A 17608-nucleotide genomic window follows, 5' to 3' on the forward strand; every position below is an offset into this window, starting at 1 on the left:
ATCATCTACCTTCAGAAGTCCCAGTTGGTCCCATTGCAAGAGTTCCTCTGTTTGGGGATGAGTCTCAAGTCTTGGACTTTCGGGCATTTCTGTCTACCAAGAGAATTGCCAGCTGCCTTCAGACGGTCCACTAGTTTCTAGCCCCGTTTTCTTGTTCTGCCCAAAAGTGGATGAGCCTACAAGGGGACTCTGTTGTCCATCAAGACATTTGTCAAGTTAGACAAACTTCTCACGAGAGTTTTGCAATTCTTCCTCAAGGCCAACTAGGACAAGGAAACAGCCAGACACCTATGCATTCCCATAAACCCGGAGATCAAGTCAGACCGGCGTGGTGGCAGTCTAAACATAGACTTTCGGAAGGAAAGCCCTTCATCCTCTGAGGCCAGACCTAGACTCCTATTCAGACTCCTCGACCTTAGTTCACAACAAGACTGTGGTACTCCATTCAGACAATACCACAGCCCTAATGTTCATATGAAAGTGAGGTGGCACCCAGTCATTTTCTCTCTCCCAGACAACAAGAGTCCTTCTACTGTGGGCAGATCAAGTCTGGTAAGTTTTAGTCACTAGATTTATTCAGGGCAAAGTCAATATTCTGGCAGACGAACTGAACCGTCGAAAAGTAGGTCCTTCCCACCGAGTGGACCTTGGATCCCCTGGTCTATTGGAATCTGCGATACTATGGGGCAGGCTGACATTGGACCTGTTTGCTACCTCAAGGAACCATTGCCTTGCTCTTTTTTGTTCTCAGGCCCCGGACCCTCTAGCATGGGCAACAGACGCCATACTGCAAGATTGGTTCCACTATGCCTTTCCGCCCTTCAACATGGTCAGGGAAGTGCTGAACAAGTCTTGGGCTCATCACAGCATTATGAAGACTCTCATAGCCCTGTTCTGGCCCATGAAAGAATGGTTCCAGGACCTGCTATGGTTGTGGGTGGACTTTCCGAGACTTTCCCTTAAAAACCGTGTCTACTCAGATGACTTCACTTTAAGAGACACCAAAGGGTTGTCTGCTCTTGCCCTGACAGGCTTCAGCTGTAGAGCGTGAGGGTTTTCAGAACGTACTGCAGAGGCTATTGCAAGATACAGGTGTCGATTTCCTAACCATGTCTTCCAGGCTAAGTGGGCAATTTTCCGAAGCTGGTGTCTCAGACTCAATGTCCCTTCTTCTGAGATGTCTGACCCAAATTGTGGATTTCCTTCTTTATCCGAGGAGATCTAGGAATCTCTCGTCCTCCACCATTAAGGGGTATCGAGCTGTGTTTAGCTCAGTGTTTAAACACGGGTCCTAAATCTTGCGTCATTTTCAGATCTTAATGACCTCGTCAAGTCCTTTGATACGTCTAAGCAAAGAAAGGAAGATCTGGTCTCCTGGAACCTGGACGTAGTGTTGAAGTGGGTGACAGGCCCCTCTTGTGAACCCCTTTGTTCCTCTTCTTAGAGAAATCTTACTCAGAAGACTCCTCCTTGTGGCCTTGGCTACTGCTAACATATTAGTGAGTTCCAAGCCATCGATAAAGGGTAGGTTTTTTCACAAGGAGACGCAGTTTGCTACTTTACTCTTGGATTTTATTCAATAACGAGGACCCTTCCAAGCCCTGACCCTGTTTTTTTTTCCATTAAGACCTTAATGAATACCTTGGCTCTGAGGAAGAAGAGAGAGTTCTTTGTCTTGCTAGGGCTTTGAGGTATTACCTGAGCAGGACCAAGAAGATCAAAGGACCATTCGGTAACCTCTAGTGCTCTGCCAGGAATCTGTCTAGCCCTCTGACTAAGAGCACATTGTCCTTCTTTATCAAAGACGTGATTTCTGAGGCGCACTCTCAGATTCAGGAAGACATTTTGCCCACTTTTAAAGTGAAAGCTCATGACTTCAGGGCAGTCTCTACCTTGTTAGCTTTCAGGCACATATGTCTCTCACTTCCATTCTGCAGTTGACCTACTGGAAGTGTGAACCGATCTTCGCGTCTCACAAGTTGAAAGAAGTTGAAACAGTTTTTGAAAATTACAGTACCTTGGGGCCATTATCAGTGGCTGGCATGGTATTTGGGAAGGAAGCATAGGAATATCTTTTTCTCCTACTATCTCTTTGCCTTGAAGTAGGGTGTCGAATTTTCAGGAGCCAGGGGGTACAGTGTACTTGGAGTAGCCTACCCACCAGTCTCAGTGGATGGGTTGTGGTGTTTTCAGTGTAGGTGAAAGCATTGTACTGTATGGTGGTATTTTATATTGGTACTGCTCCTAGGGCAAGGGCACTTATATATGCTTTGCTAGCCATTGGTCTTATCCTTCATTGCAAAGCTCCCACTTAAGTAGAGGCGCCCCATGGCTTTAGCGCCATGCCACTACAGGTTAAGATGAGCATGAACCAGAGGCAGTTTTCACCTGCAGTAGCTCTCTTACCACATAAGGAAATGACAAGCATTATTTCAATGCTAGCAATTTTTCTGTTTCAAAGTCATTACCGTGCCTTAATGTTTTGAAGCAGAATATGTCCATGTATCCCACCCTCCTTTCAGTGTGGTTTTCAGCTATGTAATTACTTGGTAAGTTACTTATATGCAAATTATGTTTTCATTATGAAATTAAGTTTCATATATACTTACCAAGTAATTACAGAATCAGAGCCGGCCTTCCTCCCCTCAGTTGGACATAAGGGCACAAACAGAATGAGGTTTTCTGCTAAGTCGTTTCCAGTACTCCCATAGTGGGCGGGGCTTGTTACCTACACTAAACTATCGAAGCGCTACAGCAATTTTTTAAATAAAGCTGCCACGTGAGTTAGAAACTTTAGCTATGTAATTAGTCTACTTGGTAAGTATATATGAAACTTAATTTTATTATGAAAAAAAATATCATGATTTGCAGTACAATGCAAAGCCTTGTTTAGTGAATTGCTGGTAGTAGTCAGGGTGGATTATCTTATCCCTTCAGGCTATAATGATTTATGCTTCAATAATGTTATGTTAGTTCTTTATACGTACAGTAGTTCCTTTATGTATGATATGCAGTTATTTTATATAAATTTTCTTTATTACAGGGAACTACTTCAGCAGTCATTTCATTATGGGTGGCGAGCGTTTTGACACAGCCCAACCAGAGATGTATCTCTTTGGGGAGAATATGGACGTTAATTTCCTAGGATCCCGTCCAGCTCCCGTACGTTTTCACTAGGGATCCTGTCATTTCATAATGCTTAGTTTGATTTATGTTTGGTAGAAAAATGTAACTACTGTAATTTAAAACATTTGCTCTTATTTATTGAGTCAAATTACTCTGTACAATAGAGTTAAGGAATAGATCTTATGATAATTTTAGGTTAAGAAAACTTAATATTGGATTTTACACAAAGTAAGTAGAATCAGTACAGTATTTCATTTAACTGTGTATTAAATACATGTGAAAATCAACTTACTTCCGTTAGGTCAATTGTCCATGACCTATACTTTGGGTAGAATTAATTTTTATATTTTTTTTATATTTACATTAGTCGTACAGTATATCCACCCATTACTTGCTTATAAAATGAATTACTGTATAAGATTTCAAGGAAAATCTAACACTTGAGATGATATCACTTTTTGTATGTGTTTGAATCTGACAGGCAGTTTCCTAATTTTGTCTACATTTGATATCTGGGTATATGGATTTTGTAGGCAGCCTGTAAGGACCAGAATTATGTATAAAACAATTTTGTTTGTGAAGTTGAAATTGGTAGTTAGTTTGGAGATTCCCATTTTTACTTGAATTTCATTGTGGCTTGTGATTGTTGTTTTGTATTAATCTTAGGCACTACTGTACTTAGTGTGTAAGCCAATAAAACTTAAATTTTTCTGTGAATTAGGAACTTTTCCCTTGGTTTAGGTAACCCACATTGTGAGAGTATCAAATCTAAGAAGATTAAAGTTTAACCATTAATGTTGGCCTTTTTTACAGTGTCAGTTTAGCTCTGATCTTAGCAACCCATAACTGGATGAATTCTTTTATTGTTGTTATCTAGCCAAAAAATTTTCCTTTACTGTTGAGTGGGCATTTTAGTGTATGAAATCCTGCAGACTAAAATTGCATAGGGATGGACAATAGTGTTCATGTTACAAAATTACAGCAGGTTTGATTAGAAGAAAATACAGAAAGATGTGTTGAACTAGATGTTTTGGTGATTGCTTCTGTTAGTGGACAGATATCCAAATTTCACTTAAATATGTCTGCGTTGATATGATCATACAAACATTGACTTATTATTATTATTAGGTAGGTTAACTTGATCACTGAACTAAAATTCCTGGCTGTTATAGGTCTGGCCTCATAGGGATCGGGTGGTTCAGGTGGTTCAGTGACACTAAGTATGATTGAAAATAATTTAGGAAAGGTATCTATTTAATATTTTGGGTATTCTACCATGTATTTATAACTTTGATCTATAGACCAGTATTTACCATGCTAACTTAATCTGTAACCTGCTGTAAATATCAAAGTACTGCTGTAAAATTGTGGTCCTTGCTGTGTAAAGCCTTGTAAAATAAATTTAAAGAAGGCTTTTCTTGCTATTTTGTTTATATTTGTCTTCTGTTTTGCATTTAGTTCCCATATCCTGCCCCAACTGCAAATGAGCCCAGCAAACCTCTGAGGGCCCTAATCAACATTAGGAAAGAGAGCCTAAAGTTTGTCAAGGCCCCAGATGAGTGTGCTGTCTTGAAGGAATCGGAGGAAAGGACCCCTACCACCAGATTCAACATAGACTTCACCTTTGATTGTGATGTCCGTTGTGCCATTACCATAATGTACTTTTGCACAGAAGAGGTTACAACAAGTGGTATGATGTAAGTAGTGGCATGATGTGTTATTTAATAGGCAGTATGATTGTTATCTTAAGATTTTAGATGTCAGATATGTGGATGTTAAATTTATTAAAGGAGACCTAATGAGTACAGTGTTACATACTGTTATCTAAGGTACGTGGATATTGTTTGATTTTATACTTTGTATGAATGTAAAATTTACTATCTTTTTTAATGTTTATGGTCTTTACATATCTGGCTCAGATTTATTATATTTGTAAACCTTTTATAAAAACCAGGAATTTCTTCATTGTGTAACTGATTTTTGAAAAAATAGTTTTGTACATGCAACTTACCCGTCAGAGATATACTTAGCTATAGTCTCCGATGTTCCCGACAGAAATTCAAATTTCGCGGCACACGCGACAGGTAGGTCAGGTGATCTACCATACCTGCCGCTGGGTGGCGGGAATAGGAACCATTCCCGTTTTCTAATCAGATTTTCTCTGTCGCTGGTTCCGGCAACATCTGTTGTTGGTTCCTCCTGCTTAGATTTTCATTTTTCGCTTGCTGAGGATTATTTTGGACTGACTTTTGGTGGCGTATTGGATCTTTGGCTTGGCATACGCTTTTGTGGTTTGATTTTGATTTTGGCTTTGGATTTTTCTGTAAGAATGTCTGATCGGAGTGTTGCACCAGTTTTTCGTGTGTGTGTTAAGTCTGAGTGTAAGGTGAGACTACCGAAAGCTTCGGTAGATCCTCACACTGTGTGTTCGAGGTGTAGGGGGAATGATTGCTCGATTGATAACACTTGTGTTGAATGCGAGAATCTCACTGATCTGGAATGGAAGGCTTTGAGCTCTTATGTAGGCAAGCTGGAGAAGGATAGAGTTAGGAAGGCTTCTTCTAGGAGCTCGAGTAGGTCTCTTTCTAAAGAAGTAGAAGTAGAACCTAACGCTCTTCCAGATTCGCCTGTCACTCCTGTTGTTTCAGCTCCTTCTCCCTTCGTCGAACCTGCGGATTCGTCGTCAGAGATGGCTGCCATGAAAGCCACGATCCACAAGATGCAGTTGCAGATGCGTGCTTTGGAGGAGAAGAAAGGAAAAAGTGATAGTGATGTGTGTAGTGTCCCCAGTGTAGTGGAGGGGGCGTCTGACCGGCCCGCATCGCTCCTAGGCCTAGACCTCTTCCAAACTCCCAGACCCAGTGGAGGAGGAATGTCGACAGCCGCAAAGGGGATGAAGAGCATTCCCAACGGTCAGGCGTCCCCTTCGGCAGCGCCTGTTGACGCGTCCCAGGCTGCCTTAGATCGCCGAGGAAAGGGATCTTGAAGAAGTGTTTTCGTCTTCTGCTTCCTCTTCGCCAAAGCGTGGTTGGAGTTCGGCCGAGGAGTCATGCCCTTTGAAGAGGACTTGGAAGGCCCGAGAGGAGACGCATTGGATTCCAGCCCTGAACGCTTCCCTGAGGGTTCTCCCGTTGCTAAGAAGAGAACTCAAGATCTCCCTCCTCTTCATCTGGGGGTCAGGAGTCCACCAAGCAGATCCTGGTTGGCCTCCAGGCTCAGCTTGCTGCTCTTGCTGGCTCTTTGACCAAGAGCTCGTCTCGTAAGAAGGATGTCTCTCTGCCTGACAAGTCCTCCAAGAAACACCTTTCTCCCAGCAAGCATCCTTCAGCAAGCGTCCTTCAGTTTGCAAGCGATCGTCGCCTGGACTGCGTTCTCCTGATAGAATTCCTTCCTCTGTGAAGCGCTCTTCTCCAGTTAAGCGCCCCTCCAGTAGCAGGCGCTCCTCTCCTTCCAGGCGCTCCTCTCCTTGCAGGCGCTTCTCTCCTAGGCGCTCTTCTTCGGCTGATAGCGCCTCTCCTCCCAGGCGCTCGCGCCCTCGTCGTCGTCGGTCTTCTCCTGTTGGAGATGATCTCTCTCCAGTGAAACGCTCTTCACGCAAGCCTCGTTCGTCATCTCGTAGAAGCTCCTCCCCAGCCTCCCTCCCTTCTGGTAGGCTCCCCTCTCCTAGTAAGGGCTCCTCTACTGTTCGAGGCTCTTCTCCTGTTAGGCGCCAGTCTTCTAGCAGGCGCTTTTCCCCGGATCGACGCTCTTCAGTGGACAAAGGCTCCTCTCCTTCTAGGCGCTCTTCTTCTGGCAAGTGCCCTTCATCTTCCAAACGTTCTCCTCCTCCTGCAGGCCTGGAAGTTTTTTCGGAGGACGAATTCCCCAAGGATGTTAGTGTTTCGGATTACAAGAGGTTAACAGCTTTGCTTGTTCAGGAGTATGGAGAATCCCTCAAGCCTGCTTCTCCTCCTTCTCCTGGCTCCATGCTTTCGAGCACCAAGACCTCTAAGTCGTCCTCCTTCATTAAGATGCGTCCGATGATCTCGATGAAGAAGGCGCTTAAGGGCTTCGGAGAGTGGCTCTCTTCGAAGAAGGATGTCGGCAAGACAGTCTTCTCCTTGCCTCCCTCCAGGCTTTCAGGCAGAGCGGGAATGTGGTTCGAGACAAAGGAACCGATGGGGTTGGCTCTCCCCTCATCGGCTGGTTCAGACTTCTCCTCATTGGTGGATTCTTCGAGAAGGCTCTCGCTTAATTCGGCCAAGGCTTCTTGGGGTTTATGCGAGTTGGATCATTTCCTCAAGGGCCTTTTCCGTGTTCTCGAAGTATTTAACTTCATGGACTGGTCTCTAGGGGCCTTAGCGAAGAAGTGTCTTGAAGAGGACTTGGTCAGCATGGAGGACCTCGGCAGCGTTTTGTCTTGCTTAGACAAGGCTGTCAAGGACGGCTCTATGGAGATCGCTCCCCTTTTTGGTACTGGCTTACTTAAGAAGAGATCCGTATTCAGTGCTTTTCTCTCCAAATCTGTTTCTCCTCCCCAGAGGTCCTCCCTCTTGTACGCTCCTCTTTCAAGCCATCTTTTCCCGCAGGAGACGGTTAAAGAAGTGTCTCGTTCGTTGTCGGAGAAAGCCTCTCAAGATCTGCTCGCGCAATCTTCTAAAAGGATGAGACCTGCAGCTCCCCTTGCTAAGAAGGAGAAGGCTCCCTTTCAGGAGCCCTTTCGAGGATCCAGGTCTATCAGGAGGCGTAGGCCTGAAAGAAGAACAAGACCTTCAGGACTCCCACCCAGGAAGTCCAAGTGAGAAACTAGTCCTCCAGACGCTTGTGGGTGCCAGACTTCTGAACTTCGCCGAAGCCTGGGCACAAAAGGGGGCGGACGAATGGTCCCTCTCTATCCTGAGGAAGGGTTACCTCATTCCCTTCAACTCGAAACCTCCCTTGACAACAACTCCAAGGGAGTTATCGGCGAGATACAAGGATCCTGTGCGAAGGCAAGCCCTTCTGCTAGCCGTCGATCAAATGCTAGCAAAAGCTGCCATAGAACCTGTTCAAGATCTTCATTCCCGGGGTTTTACAATCGGCTTTTTCTAGTGCCAAAAACTTCGGGGGGCTGGAGACCGGTGTTGGATGTGAGCTCCCTGAACGCGTATGTCATCAAGAAGAAGTTCTCGATGGAGACGATGTCCTCTGTTCTGTCGTCTCCTCGTCAAGGAGATTGGATGGTGTCCCTGGACCTTCAGGATGCATACTTCCACGTACCCATCCATCCCTCCTCCAGGAAGTTCCTAAGGTTCATGGTAAATGGAAGAACCTTCCAGTTCAGGGCTCTGTGCTTCGGACTTTCCACAGCTCCCCAAGTGTTCACGACCATTCTCAAGAATGTGGCTCATTGGTTACATTTAGAAGGGGTAAGGATTTCCTTGTATCTCAACGATTGGCTGATTCGTGCCAATTCGAGAAACCGTTGTCTGGAGGACCTATCTCGCACCTTAAGACTGGTACAGTCCCTAGGACTTCTAGTAAACCTCGAGAAGTCCCAGATGATTCCTCAGCAGAAAATTGTCTACCTGGGGATTCTGATGGATTCTCGGGGTTTTCAAGCGTTTCCATCCCTGGAAAGAAGGGAACGCTGCCTTCAAAAGGTGACAGACTTTCTAGAGAAAGACAGATGTTCTGCGAGGGAATGGATGAGTCTGCTGGGGACCATTTCCTCGCTGGAACAGTTCGTTTCTCTAGGAAGGCTGCACCTAAGACCTCTGCAGTTCTTCCTGAATGAATCTTGGGATCGGAAGTCCCAAGAGTTGTCAGACTCCTTTCTGATTTCAGACCAAGTAAAAGAACATCTCCGTTGGTGGTTAGACCCCCCAGAAACTGGGTCGAGGAATCCCTCTTCAACCGTTGAACCCTCGCCTAGTGTTGTTTTCAGACGATCGGGAGTCGGGTTGGGGAGCAACACTAGGCTTGGAAGAAGTGTCAGGCACCTGGGAAGCAGAACAAAGGTCCTGGCACATCAACAAGAAGGAACTAGTAGCCATACATCTAGCACTCGTCTGCTTCGAACGGCTAATCAAGGGGTCGGTAGTGCTTGTAAATTCCGACAACACCACAGCCCTGGCTTATATCAGAAAGCAAGGAGGGACTCACTCCTTCTCCCTTTACGTCGCAGCAAGGAGCCTTCTGATGTGGGCGGAGGAGAGGAACATCATTCTCCTCACCAGGTTCATTCAGGGAGAAAGGAATGTGAGAGCGGACCTGCTCAGCAGGAAAGACCAGGTGCTTCCCACGGAATGGTCTCTACATCCAGAGATTTGCGAAAGGCTGTGGTTCCTTTGGGGGAGACCCAATATCGACCTCTTCGCCACACATTGGAACAAGAGATTGGAGAACTACTGCTCCCCGATCTCGGACCCCAGAGCAGTAGCGATAGACGGCCTTCTCCTAAATTGGGAAGGTCTAGACGGGTATGCCTTTCCCCCGTTCAAGATTCTAGGGGAGGTGATAAGAAAGTTCGCTTCCTCAAAGGGCACCAAACTCACCCTGATCGCTCCCTTTTGGCCATCTCGAGACTGGTTCACAGAGGTACTGGAATGGATGATAGACTTTCCCAGGTCGCTCCCTCTCAGGAGCGATCTTCTCAAACAGCCCCACTTCGACAGATATCACAAGAACCTCCCCGCTCTCAACCTAACTGCCTTCAGACTGTCGAAGGACTGGTTAGAGTGAAGGGATTTTTGTGCAAGGCTGCGAAGGCCATCGCCAGAGCCAGAAGATCCTCTACCTTGCGCCTCTACCAGTCGAAGTGGGAAGTCTTTAGGAGATGGTGCAGAGCTCAGAAAGTGTCCTCTTCCAGTACCTCTGTAATGGATATCGCGGATTTCCTTATTTTTCTAAGGGAACAGTGTAATCTGGCGGTTTCCACCATCAAGGGATATAGAAGCATGCTTTCCTCAGGTTTTAGACACAGAGGTCTTAACATCTCTGAAAATAAGGACCTTCACGACCTTATAAGGTCTTTTGAAACGTCTAAAAACAAGTCCCCTAGACCTCCCAGCTGGAATTTGGACGTGGTCTTAAAATTCTTAATGTCTGATAAATTTGAGCCTCCTCGATCTGCCTCTTTCAGGGATTGTTACGCACCCTTATAAGAGGTCGTGGTGCAGGTCTTTTATTGCACTATTTATACTCTCAGTGATGTTCAAAAATACTCAGCATAAAATGGTCAGTGAAGACGAAAACAAAACAATACACACTTAACATTAACTGCCTTAAGAAATAACTTAAATCTAGAACAAGGTTGACTTAAATAAATCACAAAATTACGTTACTCTAATACCTTCCTCCCCGAGATAAAAAATATATATATTTTTTTAATAACAAGAACAAAGAACCTGAAAAGCAGGAACATTAAGGTCCAACTACAAAAGACAAGTAAAAAAAAAAAGGACACGACAAAAGTTACTTAGCCTGAAAATAAAACTATATTTAAACAGCAAAGTCAAAACATGTTATATAAAAAAAAACTTAAGACTAAACAACGACAACAAGAAAAGTCTCGACACCAACCAAATCTTCACATACCATACAAAACAAATCAACGTCAAATCAGGACAATACAGCCAAAACTCGCAAAAATCAAAGAAGGAATCTTACATATTCACACCTCAACTTGCAGGTGTGAAAAAAAAAAAACCGTTTTTATACAAACCCACCGGAGAAACGAGCAGGGCAGCGTACGAGGGAGGTGAGGCAAACATTTCAAATTCGTGAGAGAGCGTCAGGAATCTTATTTTCAGACCCCTTTATATGTTTAATGACCAGCTTGAATTCCTGAAGCAAGAGAGCCCAACGCAAAAATCCTTTGGTTGGCTCCTTTCATACGCTCAATGAAAATAAGCGGGTTATGATCCGTCCAGATTTCTATGGGAAGAAAAAGTTAGTTACATAAGGTTTGAAATGTATGAGGGAAGTGGACCAAAGCAAGAGCTTCTTTTTCAATGGTAGAATACCTCCTTTCAGCCGCCAGTAACTTCCGGCTAAAAATAAGATATGGGGTGTACCTCACCTTCATTGTCCCTTTGGAAAAGGACACCACCGATACCCACATCACTGGCATCTACCGCTATTATATAAGGTTTCTCAAAATTTGGGGAAGTCAAAATGGGTTTGGAAATTAGAATGGTTTTAAGCTTATTAAAAGCTTCCTCACACTGATTAGACCAACAAAATTTTTTACCCTTCTCTAAAAGGTTAGTAAGAGGCTGAGCAAGATCTGAGAAATTTCACAAGCGGCGATAATATCCAGTCATCCCCAGAACTCTTCTCACCTCTCTAATATTACCTGGCCTTTTAGATTAATAATTGCCTCGAGGTTAGCTTGTTTCGAGCTACCTGACCCAAACCAACCTCGTGACCCAAATAACAAACCTTTGCCTTGCCAAATTCACACTTTGCTAAATTAATAACCAAACCAGCAGACCTAAGGGCCTCAAATACCTTACTTAATCTTACCATATCGTATTCTCCAATCATTGCTATATACAACCAAATCATCAATATAAATTTCAGTTCCTTTCAAACCACAAATGACCCTATTCATAAGCCTCTGAAAAGTACACGCGGCATTTTTCATCCCAAATGGCATAACCTTGCATTCATACAAACCAAAGGGGGTTACGAATGCCGAGATTTCACGGGCTCTATCAGATAACGGAACCTGCCAATAACCCTTCAACAAATCTAGTTTTGTAATAAATTTGGCAGAACCTATCTGGTCGAGACAATCATCAATACGTGGCAAAGGAAAAGAGTCATTTTTGGTGTGGGCATTAACCTTCGATAGTCCACACACATGCGAACTTTCCGTCAGCTTTTCCAACAAGAACAATAGGGGAACTCCAAGGACTGACTGATGGCTGAATGAGGTCGTGCTCCAACATATACTTAATCTCCTTTTCGACCAAATCCCTCTTTACAGGATTCAACCGATAAGTACTTTGTTTAACTGGGGAGGCACTACCTACATCTACATCATGCCAAAGAAAATTAGTTCTACCAGGAGAGTCCCGGAATAAATCTGAAAAGGAATAAATTAGATTAAATATATCCTCTCTTTGATGTGGATCCAAATGTTTTAGACCTTCCTGTAAAACTTCTAAATTTTGTATATTAGAAAAAAGAGCATCTGAAGAAACCTGACTCATTAAATCATCCGAATCTGAGGAGGAAATTCCACGACTACAGATACTGGCTCAGAGACAACTGTTAAAGGATCAACACTTCTACTATGAACGCTTTCAACCTGTTTACATGAAAAATTTTACACTTCCTGCTTGAACCGGGAGCTTCAATTTCGTAATTCAGCTCGGACAATTTCCTCAAAACTTTCCATGGACCCATATATCTAGGTTCAAGAAAATTGTCAGAGTCCATACTCAAAATCAAAACCAATTCTCCTGGTTCAAAGAACGGGCTTTAGCGTTCCTGTCAAAGTTAGCCTTCATTTTAGCCTGAGAATAATTCAAATTATCACGCGCAAACTTCCAAGCACTGAACATTCTCTTTCTCAAATCATCCACAAATTCTCCCATTTTGATATCTCCCCTTCGATTGGCCCTAATACTTCACAAAAATGTCCAAAGGGCCACGGACTTTGTGCCCAAAAATCAGTTCGAAGGGAACTACACCTGTGGAGGCATTGGGATGATTCCTAAGAGCAAAGAGTGCGAACGGAAGTGCTTTGTCCCACTCGCTTCCGTGTTCATAACAATTTTTTTTCAAAACAGATTTTAATGTTTGGTGAAACCTCTCCACCACACCCTGACTCTCCGGATGATACGGAACACTTGTGATGTGCTGAATGGCCAGTTCAGCACACTTACCTCTAAACATTTTACTCGTGAAATTCGTACCGCAATCGGTCTGAATAACACGGGGGAGACCGTACCTGGAAAAGAATTCCATTAATTTTTCAAAAACTACTTTAGAAGTTATCCGTCTCAAAGGGGAAAGCTTGGGGGGAAATCTAGAGCTCTATCCATAATTGTTAATAGATAAATATAACCAGACTTAGTTTTCGGCAAAGGACCAACCACATCTATCACCAATTCGAGAACGGTTCTCCAATGGCAGGAATAGGATTTAAAGGAGCCTTGGGAATAATTTGATTTGGTTTTCCCATAACCTGACAAACCTCACATTCGTTCACAAAACGCTTCTCAGACGATTTCATCCCAGGCCACCAAAAATATCTTGCCAATTTACGGAAAGTCTTCCATACCCCAAAATGACCTGAAAGGAAATTGTCGTGAGCGAGACTCATTACTGATTCACGGAACTGGGAAGGGACCACAATTTGCTCGATCCAGAAGTCTTGCTCAGATCATCTGTCGAAGGTCTACTAAATCTGTACAACAAATTATGAATTATACCAAACCGAGGCTTAGTTAGATCATTGATATCACCTAACTCGAAATTAAATTCTTTTTTCTGGGCCTCAGTGAAAGCCAAACGGTCCCAATCAGGTTTCAGAACATCATTAATAATAATATGACTATCACTACTATCTACAGACCCGGGCCTTTCTACATCTACTTCTAAACTACTAAATAATAATTCATCATCACTGTCCTCTCGTCTTTCGCTAACCAAATTTTCAGCCTCTGCTAAATCTTCAGAAATCTTATCCCTTACTGCCATCAATATTTCCCTCTTAGTGCCCCTTGAGATTTCAGCGGAACACCTAACCACTGTGCACAAGAAATTAAATGCTTCCTACTCAATACGGGCAAATGCTTTATACAATCGGCCGACCCCAAATATTCGGCAGGATCAAAGACAAACTCTTCCATTATGCCAAAAAAATAAAGTGTACAGGGAGAAAGGCAATACTACAAAATAAATATTGAAGAGACCACCCCAGTGTTGCTCCACAGACCAAGATACTGAGTATCCCTGAGAATATATGTCGGTCACGATGTCGCCAATTTGTTACGCACCCTTATAAGAGGTCGTGGTGCAGGTCTTTTATTGCACTATTTATACTCTCAGTGATGTTCAAAATACTCAGCATAAAATGGTCAGTGAAGACGAAAACAAAACAATACACACTTAACATTAACTGCCTTAAGAAATAACTTAAATCTAGAACAAGGTTGACTTAAATAAATCACAAAATTACGTTACTCTAATAGGGATCTAACCAGGAAATCGTTGTTTCTTTTTGCTCTTGCATCTGCTAAAAGATTGAGCGAATTACAGGCTTTGGAAGGTTCTGTCGGCTTTAAAAAGGACTCTGCAATCTGCTCCTTTAAGCCCCTCTTTTTAGCAAAGAATGAGAACCCTTCCAAACCTTGGCCCAGGAGTTTTGAGGTCAAAGGACTCTCCACTATATCAGGACAAGAGTTGGAGCACACTCTCTGTCCAGTAAGAAGCCTTAGATGTTATCTGGAGAGAAAGAAACAGCTCGGGGGCAATACTGAAAGTCTTTGGTGCTCAGTCAAGGATCCTTCAAGAACTATTTCTAAGAACGCCCAGGCTTTCTTCATTAAGAGATGTTATCAAGGAGGCGCATCTTTCTTGCAAGGACGAGCACTTACAGCTCCTGAGAGTGAATGCTCATGAGGTGAGAGCCATAGCTACTTCTCTGGCTTTTCACAAGTCTTGGTCCCTCCAGTCTATTGTGGACTCTACGTACTGGAGATGTAACTCGGTGTTCACTTCTCATTATTTGAGAGATGTTCGCGTTACATATGAGAAGTGCTTCTCTCTAGGAGCTTACGTATCCGCGGATTCGGTGCTGGGTCAAGGAGCTGAAGCTAATCCTTTTTAGTCTAACTAGTTAGTTGTTCTTTTAATGCGTGGTTGTGTTTTTATGGTCGGTTGGAAGAGAGTGTTGGAGATAGCCTCTCTTTCATCTCGTATCACTAACAAGGTTAGGCTTGGTCAGGTGGTCGGGTTTGGTTATTAGCTCCTTGTAGTTTATTATTAGTACCTAGCTCTGTCATGTAAGAGGGATAGCCCCCATTGATATGATTCAGGTAGAGGGCTCTGTCATGTAAGTGGGTTAATCCCTATTGACACGATCCATAACAGGCTCTGTCATGTAAGTGGGTCTTCCCCCATTGACATGATCCAGAAGGGCTGTCAGTCATAGGTCACTTCCTCGCTGAAGCTCTTGAGGCAAGCAGACTCATAGACAGTATCCATGAAGTCTTCTGCCCAATCAGGTAAGAACCATGGTTTTTGTATATCCTACAACATATGTTGTTTCCCGTTTTTAGTTATTAGCTGTCTCTTCCCCTCCTCCAAGGGTGCCAATCAGCTAAGTATATATCTGACGGGTAAGTTGCATGTACAAAAATGATATTTTTATGATAAAATAAAGTTTTGTACATACTTACCCGGCAGATATATACGACATGGCCCTCCCAGCCTCCCCTCAGGAGACAGGTGGAAGAGAAAATCTGATTAGAAAACGGGAATGGTTCCTATTCCGCCACCCAGCGGCGGGTATGGTAGATCACCTGACCTACCTGTCGCGTGTGCCGCGAAATTTGAATTTCTGTCGGGAACATCGGAGACTATAGCTAAGTATATATCTGCCGGGTAAGTATGTACAAAACTTTATTTTATCATAAAAATATCATTTTGATTAAATGAACACTACAGTAAACTCCCCGTATTCGTGGTCTCACTATTCGCAGACTCACCTGTTCGTTGATTTCTCTGTAGAATGTATATACCCATTATTCGCAGAAAATTCACCCACTTGCGATATTTTCCACTGAGAAATATTCACTAATTACTGTATTTTCATATCATTTTCATGACTAAATGCACTTTTACTGATAAAACTATTAAAATACTCGGGTATAAGCATTTTCAGAGTTTTTTTGTGTTTAAACTATCAAAAAGGCAGTTCTAAGTTTTTTAGAGGGGTTTTAAGTATTCACAGATTTTAGCTATTTGGGGGAGGGCGGGTGCGGTACATATCCCCCTATCGCCCGTGAATATGGGGGTTTTACTGTACAATGTAATGAATTTATTATCTCATTTTTAAATTCTAGATGAACTCAAAAATAGTATATTTACTAATCTGTAAGCAAACTTATTATTAGTTTATAATGTTCTTTCAGCTACACTCCACGAGATCCGAGTATGAATTCGGAAACGTATCACTACAAACGTGGGGCTAATCAACAATTCTCACAAGCCTGCCATGTGTTTGATCCATCTTTATATCCTGAGGAAGATTTGATATACAGTTTTGATCGAGAAGTTATTCCAATAGTTATATACTGTGTAGCAGAAGAAGGAGAAGGTATGTTTTCAACCTGTGGAATGCTCATGCAATACAGAAAATGTAATAACTTGCCCTTGAATTTTTTACAGAAAGTACTAGTTCCCTTATACCACTGAGTAAGCTTTATTTTCTTCCATTGAAAATACTAAAAACAAATTGAATGAGTAACTCCTTTATTTCATACTGATAAAACACTTTTGAAGATGATCTTTTAAATTCAGGATGAATTAATCTGTTACTGGCAACTTATGTCTTCAGTTTTAATTTTTGTATGCCAGAGTTGAGTATTTATAGGAAAGTAAGTGCTAGGGTTGGGTACTGCTTAAAAGAATTACTAAAAAGTTTACCAAAGACACTAATGTTAGGTAAATACTGTACAGAAATGGATCATTTAGTGATTGATATGAACAAATATTGTGTATGATTTGTCAAACATATGGGCATTTAGCAGATTCCAGATATTTTCAAGATTTTTAAATGTAAGTGGTTTCAGTGCTTTTATTGTATGTTTGTCATTAGATGAAACATAGATATTGCAGGGTTAGTTTTTCAATTACGTGGTAACCGACATTTGATATTTTAAATTTTTGCACAGTTCTGTCAGCTGTTCTACCAAGTCACTCAAGTCCATGACTTTTGAAAATAGTTATTTTGGAAATGAACCTTACTTCTCCATAAAAGCTATATAATGGAGAGGTAAGTATTTAAAAAATAAATCTTAAATTAGGTATTTATAAATTGCATTTATAGGCAATAAAGTCCTTCTGATGACTGAATCAACTTTATTGTTGCCAAAATCAGTATTTCCTTTACGCTCTTATGCCTGTTACGTTACAGGGTAGACATATCTGCAAACCAGGTGTATCTCAGGTCTCAAAAATATATTGAGGGGCATATCTATATAACCTCTTAGTATTAAAATAGTGATGAGGAAAATTTCTGTAATCAACTTTTGAAGGCCTAAATATTTGATGTTTTGAAGTTTTTACCCATTTTCCAATGCATATATTGGAACTTTTTATTTTTTTTTTTATGTGGAGCAGCACTTGTAAAAATTTGTTACAAATGTTATACATAAAGTTATTTAAATATGATTCATAAATTAGAAAGTCTAATTAGAAAAATGAGTTTGTTCACATTGTACATACTTAAAAGTCAACTAATCTCTTATGTAATTCAATTTTTATTTCCTTTTGACCAATT

The 17608-nt window shown here is 42.2% G+C and overlaps 1 protein-coding gene across 13 annotated transcripts in view; it reads left to right on the forward strand.

Moving 5' to 3' along the window:
* Mrgn1 (Mahogunin ring finger 1) overlaps positions 1–17608 on the forward strand; it is a 109869-nt gene that overhangs the window by 26573 nt on the left and 65688 nt on the right. For all 13 annotated transcript variants that reach the window (XR_010854082.1, XR_010854084.1, XR_010854083.1 and 10 more), the window contains exons 2-4: positions 3044–3162; positions 4585–4823; positions 16239–16423. Coding sequence is in view for 10 of the 13 variants with exons in the window: in XM_067109077.1 (XP_066965178.1) it covers positions 3044–3162; positions 4585–4823; positions 16239–16423 (543 nt within the window). In the remaining 3 variants the exon portion in view is untranslated. The remainder of the gene's footprint in view (positions 1–3043; positions 3163–4584; positions 4824–16238; positions 16424–17608) is intronic.

Source organism: Macrobrachium rosenbergii, chromosome 9, assembly GCF_040412425.1.
Source record: "Macrobrachium rosenbergii isolate ZJJX-2024 chromosome 9, ASM4041242v1, whole genome shotgun sequence".
NCBI lineage: Eukaryota > Metazoa > Arthropoda > Malacostraca > Decapoda > Palaemonidae > Macrobrachium > Macrobrachium rosenbergii.